The sequence below is a fragment of the Falco naumanni genome, chromosome 5, assembly GCF_017639655.2.
Source record: "Falco naumanni isolate bFalNau1 chromosome 5, bFalNau1.pat, whole genome shotgun sequence".
Lineage (NCBI taxonomy): Eukaryota > Metazoa > Chordata > Aves > Falconiformes > Falconidae > Falco > Falco naumanni.
In genome coordinates, this window is record NC_054058.1 from 47,774,209 (window position 1) to 47,786,180 (window position 11,972).

The window sequence follows — 11,972 nt, forward strand, 5'->3', positions numbered from 1 at the left end:
CAGGAAACAGAGTCTATAAAAACCTTTTCTTGAATTCTAAGATTGATCGGGTTCTCAAATAAGACTAACCTTTTTGGCCAGAGTGTTGCTATTTCTTATGTATCACACAGAAAGTGGCAGTACATTCAGCCCCTCTGTTCCTCTCTTTAAATCTCAGTATCCTTGTTAACCTGTCAGGAAAATAAGAACAGTAACATGTAATGGACCGAATGTGCTGTTTTTCTTAATTGAAGAAAACAGTTCCCTTAGTTTCAGTAGCACTGGCCTGTGATCTAAGGTTTTGATCCAACTTCCATTATGCATCAGTGTCTTCCAAGATAAATTACACTAGCAACATATAAGAAGATCAAGTTAAGAATATAGGACAGAAGATTTTCAGTTACTAGTCCAAACGTAAATCCAATTATTTAGTTGCTATTAGGCATTTGTTTTATCTAGGTATTGCTTAATCAGATTTCTAAGTAGAACTGGATGCAATTTTGTTTGTCAAAATAAACATTTTCAAAACACTAAAGCTTTTTTGGAGCACATTGCTTTGCTGCCATTTCCAGTGGGGTAGGTTCTGAATCTCAGAGCAGCAGAAACTTGTCAGACAGGGTGAAATGAATGAGAAAATTTGGAATTTTGGATCTGAAAATGCATATCTCCAGGCAATTTTGTGTAATTTTACAAGTTTATGCTTCGGTAGAATGAAAATAAATATTTGATCTTCAACAACCAAAACCTCATGAAATGGGATTTTGTTCTTCAGATAATTCTAGTTCTGACAGTATTCCTTCTGCTTTGTTCCACATTATTCCACTCTGCTCGGTTTGCAAATACCTTGACACTGCATTTAGCATTCTGAACAGTTTGGATTGTGTGCAGCACACAGCACATTACCTTCAAGAGCACGTGGTCTAACAAAACTTGTGACAATCCTTTTGCCACTCCTGGAATTTTCTCTTCTCTTTTCCCAGTTTCAGAGTACGCACATCATTACTGGTTTTTTACACATGTTTAACTTTGTATTGTTAGCAGCGAACAAAACACATGAACTGAATTCATTACTAGAGTTTAAGAATAAATGTTGTATTAAAATTCCAAGTATCTCAGTGGGTAAAAAAGTTTTCTTGAGAGTAAAATTGCCTTGCAGGGTTAGTCTAATATAAAATAACTGAAAAATTGGAAGGTAACTAATTTTCATATTCACATGCAATAGATAGGTAATAATGGGCTTAAATTTCAGCAAGAAAAATTTTAGTTAGACTTTGGGGAAAAAAATAACCATGTGGCTAGTTAAGCACTAGAAAAAGAGACTTGTGGAAGCTCCATCATTTCAATACTTTACAATACGAATGGACAAGCATCTGTCAGGAGTAGTGTAAGTAAATCTGATGCTGCTGTCAGGCAAAGGGATGGATCTGATTGCCTCCCAAAATCCCTCTTTACTGCCTGTGCATCATTTTCTGCTGAAGATGCCCACTGTCTGGATTTACCTAACCTCTGAGGGGTTCATAGACAGGCCTCCATAAAGAATGTGTTGTCCTCAGTTCTTAGGTGCAGCTTGTAAATATTGGGCTCTGTTTCCTTCTAGAGGAGCAGAAGACTGAGCACAGGCTGATGTTCTCATGGTAACATGACCCCAAGGAAGGCAAACAAATGCGCACAGTAGCTGACCCTCTATTACTGTATAGTCTCTCCATGTGTAGTTTCACATAGATACAGTCTGGTGGTTTTGGGTTAACAAGAACACAGACGTGTTCTAATAGCTGCAGTTGCAATGAGGGATGTGACAAATCCACAAGATGCACCAAGTACAAAATACAAGAGTTGCTGCTCCCTGGCTAACAAGTATGGATGCGTGTCAGTGCAAGACAGGAGCTTGAAAGCAGTTACAGTAACTACAAGATGAGTGGGAGAGATGAGAACTTAATACTGTCACTAAAGAGCAGGTGACAGCTTGGAGAAAACCAGAGAAACAGTGCAAGTCTTATGATACTTTTTCTTTCATCATTTAATGGCATTTACAGAAAGATGTTTGGGTTGGGCTTCCACTTCTTTTCCCTTACAATTTATACCTACACTTACTTCTGTCATTCTCAGTTACCTATATTAAAGTAATCTTTGTAACAACTACCTGTGATGTTCAGAGGAGGTAATTACAGCTGCAGCTGGGAACTAACAGCAGGAGTAATAAACTCTTGAAGACCAAACCCGACTGCTTTCATGTGAATGACAGTAACACATTAGGAAAAGAAAAATCAAGAAATAGAAAGAAGATGATGTAAAACATAGGTGTAAAGCAAAACACTACAATAGCAGGGTTAGAATTGGCAGGCAAATCCTAGTAGAGTGATACCAAGAACGACTCTTGGACCTCGTTCTTCACTCTGTTATAGACAATGAAGTAGTCATCACAGAAAGGACTATTATTCATTCTGGAAAAGGAGACTGCAATGCAAGTTGTTGGCTTTGATGACTTTTTTTTTGCAAAATTGTCCAGAAGAGATAAGAAAGCATTGGATGAGAAAGAAAACTCAAAGTAAGACAAGATGTTGGACATACTCCACAGTGTCAGCTGCCTTTGCACTGCTGTGATAGGAGTAATCACTGTATTTATATTGGAGGTGGCTTCTTAATGTATGTACCAGTAGAAGGTTCTGAATACTAAAATGACAAAGCTACTCAGCAGTCCTTTTTGTAATCACACTTTTGAGTGTTGGTCTCCACAAGTCCACAAGTGTGTAAAGTCAGAGTGAGAAAGCGTCGACTCCTGCTTTCATGCTGTGAGGTACTGCTCCATTTTAAAAACATGAAGATTCAGACCAGATTTCACCTGGACCTTCTCCAATAGTGGCCAGCAGCAACTACAGGGAAGACTAGAAGAACATGTAGTATTTTCCCCACACCACTTGGCCTTCACCCCGAAACTGCCAGCAGTGTACCAGCATTGCTATGAGATGGGTATTTCCTGACTGAGTTCTCTAAACCCATTTCCCATGTAAGACAATATGGCACCCAGCTTTCAGTCAATCCAAATTTGGGCTGAATATAGCATGTTATGAAAGGATTTGTTTTTATTCAAGTTTCTTTTTTCACAACAGGAGTAGTAAGTCAATCTATTTGGAAAACCACCAAACTCCATGGCAGAACTGGATTTATTTATAAGTTACGAAATCTGAAGTTATCCTTAAATACAAATAATACAGAAGCAAACACAAAACTTGTTCCAAAGAAACAGGAGAATGACTAAGTGCACAAAGTCAGGCTGGAATCATGGGAATTGAAATCACTGTTTTCTGTGATCATTTACTTACATTTAGAGCAGGGGTCCTCAAACTTTTTAACCAGGGGGCCGGCGCGCGGATGCAGTGGCAGGCAGTCACCTGCGGCTGCTTGGTTTCCCCCCAGCCCCTGGCTGGGGTGTCTGTAAATACCGGGGGCCGGATTGAGGACCCTGGGGGGCCGTACCCGGCCCACGGGCCGTAGTTTGAGGACCCCTCATTTAAACTAAAACTGAGCCCTTAGCCCTGCAATTTACAGTGCACACAGAACCTGGAACTCTTGCCTAAAAATTATTGACAATGCATCATCGTAAATAGTATGGGCATAGTTTTAAAATTCTATATGCACACAAAACAGGATAAAATCTATTTTCTAATACTTTTAATTCAGCTGGGTTTTCCAGTGCTCCTGTGGCCATATCAGAATGTTTAAGTAACCTGTGTGCCATCTGAGTACATAAATATGCTGAATTTAATTCCAGCGATCTATTCTCCAGGGACTTTCAGCTCAGCATGGGTAAAGAGGTAATCATGAAGACCAGGAGACTGTGTGAAGAGATATCCCCCCTTTTCCTTAATTCATGATTGATTTAGATGCTTTAATATCATCTTGTTCATTTTCTTAAGCTCTTCTATGTTCTTCTTTTCAGATATTAGTCTGCTTGATATTTGGTCCATCTTGTTCCTAGTTTGAACTTGAAAAGGAAAATGTACCACATTAAATTGGCAGTATTTAAGTCAAGAGCATCACTACCCTCTCTTGCATTCCTCTGGGAGTTTGTAGGGAATTATGACAAGTAAAAATATTGAAGAGGAAACCAACTGCAGAACCTCATGAGAAGTTATGCATCTGGTGGAGTTACCTGATCACTACTTTCTTTAATTGCTTATTTTCTGTTTTATTCAATTTAGTGCAGTGTAATAAAAACAAATACAGCTCAGACAAATTTTGCAGTCTTCAGGAGTGTATCATTCCAGTAGTGTCCACAGGAAAATGTTTTATTTAGGGGCTCCAAGATACTATTTGTGGGCAGTATGCATCTGTATTTTTCTAAAAGTACAATTACTTAAACACACAGTAGACTACAGTCACATCACTGGAATCCCTAAAGCATTTAGATTAAAGGAAAATTCTTGCAAATATTGGCATTTGGAGGCCAGTTTCCTCCAGAGCAATATGCAGTATCCATCATGGACACTGGAGCTATTTTTATTTTGGCCTTCTGAAGTTAACAAAATTTACCTATGGGTTTTGAAGCCTAAGTCCAATGGTGCCAGTGTTAAAAGACTCTGTCTCTTTGAATTGTGACATCATCTGAAACACTGCTGGAAATCAGTTTCAAAGACCACAGGCCGCCACCAACCCGAGCCCAAGCAAATTCCTTTAATCCCTGTAAGTAGCCTTTTCACTATCACTTTAACATTTTTCTACTAGAGGGGCACATTACTCATTTTTCTGTACCAGAAAAAAATACTCTTTTTTTCTAGTTTTAGCAGCAACCTGTTAAATAAATCTGGAATTCAAGTATGAGGTATTTTAATTAGGGTTTTACCATCATTCCACTTTAAAATTTCCTTTGTGCTCTTTACGTGTCTGATATTCTATTCTCTGAGCGCTTGTGAGCAAATTCAGTCAAGAGCTAGGATTTCCTGTTCATAAAGGAAAATGAGGATTTTTCCTATGCTCCAGCAAATTCCCTACTATAGAATAAAAGAAATCTTGATTTTGCATGGATCCCAATTAATTAAAAAAGGACTTTTAAGTTAAAATAATGCACCTCATACTCTGCTCAATACCATTAGCCCAGAAAACCCCAAGTTCACAAGGACTTCGTAAACCAAGGTCACCTGTAGCCACGTGTTTAGCCAAGCCAACCCCACGAGTCCAGCCAAAGCAGAACAGTAATTATGTCTACAGGCTCAATGCTATGTACCAATTGTGGTATATCTTTCTAATTTTTTTCTTTCTTATGTCTGAGATATTCTTAGTTCCAAACCAATTTCCAGTCAGTACATAGCTGGCAACCTTCAGGTCTTTTTTCGGGTAGCCTGATTGAAGTGTTAGCCTGGCTGTAATTCCATTTTCAGTGGAATGACACCAGTAGTGAGTTCTATCTGGAAAGGAATGGAAAGCATGTTTTCAAAGTATCTCACTGCCATACAGTCATGTTTAAATTAAATTTAATTTCCACTCAGCATTTTTAGCAATATTATACACAGTATAATCCTGCCAAGCAAAATTCTTTACAGCTGTTGAACCTTATAAAATCTTTGCAGTAAGAACAAAATTGTGCCTTTTAGCTCAGAGAGTAGAGGCCTGTGATTTTGCACCCAGGACCAACACCCACTGTCCATAACCAGCCAAAGCCTTTGACCATGCAATTTCAGCAGTAGCATGCTATAGGGCAGCATGATGCATTTCAGCAAAGTTCTTCTTCCAATTGGCCCTACATTGTTATGAAGCACTCTTTGGTTTACTTACTTATTAAGAATATTACGAATGAAACAAGTGCCAAACTGACGATCAGAGAAAGAATGAAGACGATGAAGAACAGACACTGGTTTCTTACGTTGCTCCCTGCCATGTTTTCTCCAGTACCACCAGTGTTCTCTTCCTCATCTGTTATGAGATGACAAATCATTTGGTGACAAAGTTTGTTAAGGTTGGTTAGGATAAACATGACAAAATACTTCTGACTTCATGACACGATGCAGAATACATTGTCATTTTGGCCAACAGATTTTATTTCCTGTGATACTGCATGAGAAGGGAAGAAACCAACTTTATGAGATCAGCTTGAATTTGGAAGTATAAAACCAAATACATCTGCTATAGATGTTGGATTCAACAAAAATATTTCTGTTGTTGAAATACACTGTTTTCTTGAAGTTGACCTGTTTTACAGCTCAGTTTTACATATACAAAGGTTGCAATGAAGTTTTCATGAAAAGGCTTTCTAAGGGCCTGAATGGACTCAAACTTTTCAAAAGAGAAGAGAGAATAATTAATACTGAAAACCTAGGTACAGATTCATCCTACTCGTTCATCCTCTAGATCTGCTTCTTTTTCTGTTTGACCAGAGAGTATCCCTGGGATGATTAATTTCCCAAATCAAGCATCTCATTTAAGCTCCTGATGCTGGATAGTATGCACGTAAGTCTTGACTTCTTATCTTAAAACAAATGGCTTCAATATTTTTATTCTTCTTCAAGTTTTGTTGGTTTAATTCCAATAAAGAATGAGGTACATATCCTTCCAAACTGTCAAAAACGGAACAGATTCTCACATGGACTACATATGTTGTCCTTCAAGCACATGAAAAATGAGGGGGAGAAAAGGACAAGTAGTTGCTATGCTGCCTTTGAATCAGCACAGCAAGCCAGTTTATTGCTTTTTGAAGAATTTGTTGCATATCGGGAAAGTCAGTAGTTTCATAGAAAGAGTTGCAATCAAATGAGAGGTGGCAATAAGCCCTAAAGATAACAGGCAAAGTCAAATGAACACCGTGAGGAAATTCATGTGAACATAAAAGAAATTTATAGTTGAGCCAGATTTGTTTAATGCCAAGTTTTGTGCACTACTATAACTACTTACTAAGGTTTGGCTTTATTTTATGTTTTTGGGGGACCAGGGAGCTAATGTAATTTCATGTTGGTGTCAGTCTCATACATCCTAAAATTACAGGCAAATTACTGCAATTTCTTCTCCTGTAATTGCTGGCTTGCCATTCTGAAAGGAAGAGTTGCATGTGCATCTGTGAAAAATATACTTCTAGATCATGTTCTTGGTTTAGCTGGTAGAAATCTCAGAGGTCTTTGAAACTGAGCCTGCAGTGATAAAGCTGAGGGAAGGCAGCATATGCCATTACAGCATTTAATAATGAGCCAACCTGGGGCTGAGCAATTCACTGAACTAGTAGGAGATCTCTGGGAATGTCTCAGCTTTTCTTTATTGCGTTTAGCAAGCTCCTGCCTGCGGGTAAGTTGAAATCTTTTAATATTTGGGGTTTGGGTTTTTATTTTTATTCCCTTAGCATTCATAACAAATGCATCATATTCTAAGTGCCTGCACCAATACTGATTTCCAATCAGAATAATAAGGATGGGGAGGGCCTGCTACTGCCGTCTCTCAAGCATACTAAGCTATCAGTAGAGGTCTCAAAAGTGGTTTGTGCTTGCTCTGCATAATGAATGCTTCTTACTATTTCAGCTGGCTGAATATGCCAGACTGTGGTGTTGTGAGGAATCAGTGAGCACACATTCTTGCCAAACTGCAAACAGCGGGACCATTTTCTGATCTAAAACATAAAGAAATTACTGCATGTCTGCTACCAAGGCAATCAAAAGGTATATACATTTTAAATCACTTTTAACATGATTGCTAGTGTGATTATGCCAGGTCACATTAAGCTACTGAACAAAAGGATTGCTGTCTACTGCAACACTCCTGAAACCCTGGTTTTAAACCAGATTGGGCATCTGCTATACTAAAAATAGATTGTTCACAATATTTTAGTATTTATCAGAAACTGAAAAATACCCCACAGATTTCACTGATTTTCTGGCAAGGGAATTTTATGCTGCTGAATAAGGCAGCTAAGGACTGTGAAAAATTTTTTTTCATGTATTTAACTGATGGGGTAATATATCCACAAAATCTCCCAAGTTTTTTTTCTAAAAAGTATGTTAAAAAGAATAAACCTAGAAGGAGCCAAAACACTTTACAAATTGATGCATAAAGTATGTATTAGGCTACCTTCATTTACTGCTGAAGTGTGAGGAAAAGCATGCCCATGATTATTCCACAGAACAATATATGATTCCACAGAACCCTCTATATTTACCTGGAAAGTAAACAATACTGTCTGATAAAAATTACAAAAGAAAGCAAGACAGTCACACTGCAAAGGGTTTCTTTGACATTAAAACTGATCTATCCCAGAAGTGACAATACCAAGATGATCTACATATGAAAGTTAAGTAGCTTATGTCTATCATCTTTGTGTTAAATACAGAAACCAGCACCACTCTAGTTAGTTGCATTAGAAAAAGTTAGAGGACTCAAAAACAGAAGTAATGGAAAGACATGTAAGTCCTATAAGTAGAAGTAGAATGATCAAATTGTGGCCATCTGAAACTCATTTAAACGTAGCTGTTGTTCTATAGTTTTTCTCAGTCAAATTTGCCCTTACAGTAAGGGAAATAAAAGCAGATTCAAATATTGTTATGTGGAATGCTGCTGAAGAACTCCAGGTGCTAAAATGTTTTCAGGTCACAAAGAACTCAAATATGCTGTAGCTGTCACTGCGTGAAAATATTTTTGGTTGCCATGAGAAATCAAAGATAAAAGCCATATAAAACCAGTAGAAGTGTGACAGCCCATATCTGAAGTTGTAAGTAAAGAGAGTCTGTGAATTAAAATGCTTAAAAGTCTCATGGGACATTTCAGATAACTGGTTTGAGTCCTTAGGAGATGTGTCTTAAAAGAACGAATATAAATTCTCTGGTGTTTCTATTACTGCATGTGAATTTTAGTGCTTGTGAAGAGTTACGGTGCTATTTAGGTAGTAGGTGTATATTGAGCATTATTAGAGACATTATCCTGCATGGAATCACCTCATGAATCCCAATGGAAATTGAAGATAAGCTCAGGCTTGACAGTGAATCCCTAGCCAAATGCAAGGATTTTTAAGAACCTAATTACTGAAATACTCAGCAGGAGTAGCTAAACTATTAAGCTGATCTGTCTAAATTATGCCATTTTCAAACTTTTTCTTATATTTTTCATTACAGAGCTTTACACATACATATATTGACCTATTGGGCTGTTGACATCAGTGATACACAATATGGGCAGCCTTTTCAAACATTATACATAATTCTTTTTTGATGGCCTAATCTATGTATAGAAACCCACACAGCATCAGCTATCATACATACCTGGCACATGTTGGGACCCATCTGGACAAACATTTAGTTTGTTTAGGTTGTTTAAGGAATCAACTACATAAAGTTTTCCTTCTTCATGAGCATCAGGCAGGTTAATTTCCAAGGAAGGCCTCTCCATTGTATCTAAAATAAATAATAATTAAAAAGGTAAATTAAAACATGTATATGGGAAATAACTGCTAACAGTTGGCTTCCTGTTCTAAGGAAATGCTGAGCAGCCTTAACAGCCCTTAAAATACAGGCATTTAAAGGACCAGCACACTTATTAGCCCTTGAAGGCAAGGGCAGCTCAGCACATAGCACTTGTTTATTTTTGGAGATCTTTGATGAGTACAAGATTTCATTTCTACATTGTGTATGCATATGTAGGTGTGTGGAGAATGGGAAAAATCTGTTTGACTGGCTCCAGCATTGATGTGAATGTTAGTTATTTAGTTGTATAACCCTTCTGGTTTGGTGCATACTTGGTAAGATGTAGGGTGATATCCTGATCACAGTGACAGCCAAACCTTCACTGGCACTGCCAGGAAGGATGGCACTCAGGTCCTCTGCTTTCAGCATCAAATAATTCAGAGATAAGACAGAGAAAGCAGGTACAGATGTAGCAGATAAGTGGTAAGAATATGGGTCTGCTTATACATCTTAAAATACCACTGTGAAGTTATTATTTGTGAAAAATGGAGCAAAAAACAGTCTTCTGATGTGGTTCTACTCCACATAGATGCTAGTTCTGGACAAATTAAAGCTGATGACAAAGTCTTTTCTTCAGACTAATACTTCTTCCTTTGAAAAAAGTACTGGATGGGGCTCAGTCAGCAAAAACAGCTTCTCTGCAGAGTCTGGGTGCATGAACTATTGAATGATTGTTTGTGTAAATACAGTTAGGAAGGAAGATTATATATAGAAAAGAAGCAATACCTAAGCAGGCTCCTCTATGAATTGCACATTATTTCTTAACAGTCTTGGTTTTCTTTATGCTACCCTGCCTGACTCCGAAAACATCTTCTAGAAACAAAATACAGTTCTAGCCATAAGGACATGCAGATGATCTAACTAGGCATCTTCAGCTACACTGCTCACTGAAAACTCCCTCTGTAATTATTGAAGAAATATACGTACCTCCAGGTAGTATTCCTTTTATTCTAAGATAAATCTTTTTGACCTTACATTCACAGTCTAAATGTACCTTTCCCTTGCTAGTGAATGTGAGGAGGGAGCTCACAGAGACTAGTTGAGACTTGGAGTTGAATACATCTTACCCATTTTGTCCTTTATCAAAATTCAGTTTTACCTGCCAAACGTAACTCAGCACTTCATGGGATGCAAATCTCCTGTTGATGGAGGGTGTTAAGCACCTAAGGGTGGTTTCTGCATCCTCGATGGCTTGAACAGCACTCTTGATGTGCCTCTGAGCCCTCCTTCCCTCTCCAAGTAACAGAGAACGCAGTGTGGCCAGATTCCTAACATAGCACATAAATTAAAAACCTAAAGTCTGAGGAATATAGCCCTGAGTGTTTACAGAAAAGACCCACTCCTTCCCTCATCAAACCAAATGCCGAAGATTGTCATAATTCCCCCAAATTTGAGCACACAGCCAAATAAACACTCACTGAGCCTCAGTAAGTTTGAAGACCAAGTGCTTAAATTGCTCCTGACAATGGGGCTCGTTCTCCTGGTAGTGGAGGTTGACAGGCCTACATGTACAGTTTAATAGGGTATAAGGAAAGATTACAGCTTATTTTTTCCTCTGTTCAGAATTGTTGCTGCAAGGCACAAAGATAAGGTAGAACAGCTGGCATAGTCGTGGTTATGCTTACCTAGTGTATGATTTTTAGGCATGCAGCAATAATGTCAGGACGGACGGCTGTGTCCACTGCCCTTCCCCTATAGCATGCCCGTGGTGCCAGCAGCACATCTGCCAGCTGCATCCCCACCAGCGCCGCTCTGCTCTCTCCACACAAGCACATTGTGGTCAGCCACAATCATGACAGAGCCCTGCGTTTCAACAACGGCGCGCTGGAAGTTACCGCCTCATGCACACAGGCTTTTGGTTATTTTTAGCTTCCTAATAGCAGTAGTTTCTCTTGGGTATTTTGATTAGTACCTCCGTGAAACTTCAGGGAAGGCTATTCTTAACAACTTGAGCTGTAATAAATGTGAGTACCTTTGGTTCATTAATATTATAAATGATATGTTTCTGCAGTCATCATTAATTATTTAAAACGATTTCCCCACTGTGCATGTAACTGCAATGAAGATAACCACCGTTAATTCAACAAAGGCTATATTACATTTGTTTGATTCCACTGACATGCCAAACAAAGCAGAGAGGATACAGACATCAGTGTCACTGGCCAAAAAGCAGTCATTGATTATTGTCCCAACAAACTAATCTAAACATTGGGGGTTTTGAACTTGCTCTATCTTGTACTTTAACCTTGCTTAAAGTCATTTTTCCCCACTCAACTTTTAAATTTCTTCTTAAGCTTTCATGGTAAAACTTAGAATGAGAACACACTAAAAATTCTTCACAGGAAAAAGGAAATCAAGTCTAAAAGGAATTAAAAACTGGGAGAATGAAATGTTACTTACAACAAAACTATGTTCAGGTAATGTGCCGGTATGGAAGAAATCAGCCAGTGAAAATCACCCGGAGAAATCTTGTTCTGCTGTTCCTCTCTCTACTTTTAGACCCATAGGAACCTGTCAACTCTTGCAGGACCCATGAAGGCAGCTATGAAACAGACTGCCTCTTTC

The 11,972-nt window shown here is 38.4% G+C and overlaps 1 protein-coding gene across 1 annotated transcript; it reads right to left on the reverse strand.

Annotated features, from left to right (window-relative positions):
* Positions 1 to 3,408: 3,408 nt before the first annotated feature.
* On the reverse strand, positions 3,409 to 11,740 carry LSMEM1 (leucine rich single-pass membrane protein 1). Its single transcript, XM_040594227.1, has 4 exons — positions 11,033 to 11,740; positions 9,207 to 9,338; positions 5,749 to 5,886; positions 3,409 to 3,961 (listed from the first exon to the last, which is right to left on the reverse strand). The coding sequence occupies exons 1-4, from the start codon at positions 11,052 to 11,054 to the stop codon at positions 3,846 to 3,848; spliced, it is 408 nt and encodes a 135-aa protein (XP_040450161.1). The 5' UTR covers positions 11,055 to 11,740; the 3' UTR covers positions 3,409 to 3,845.
* Positions 11,741 to 11,972: the final 232 nt, after the last annotated feature.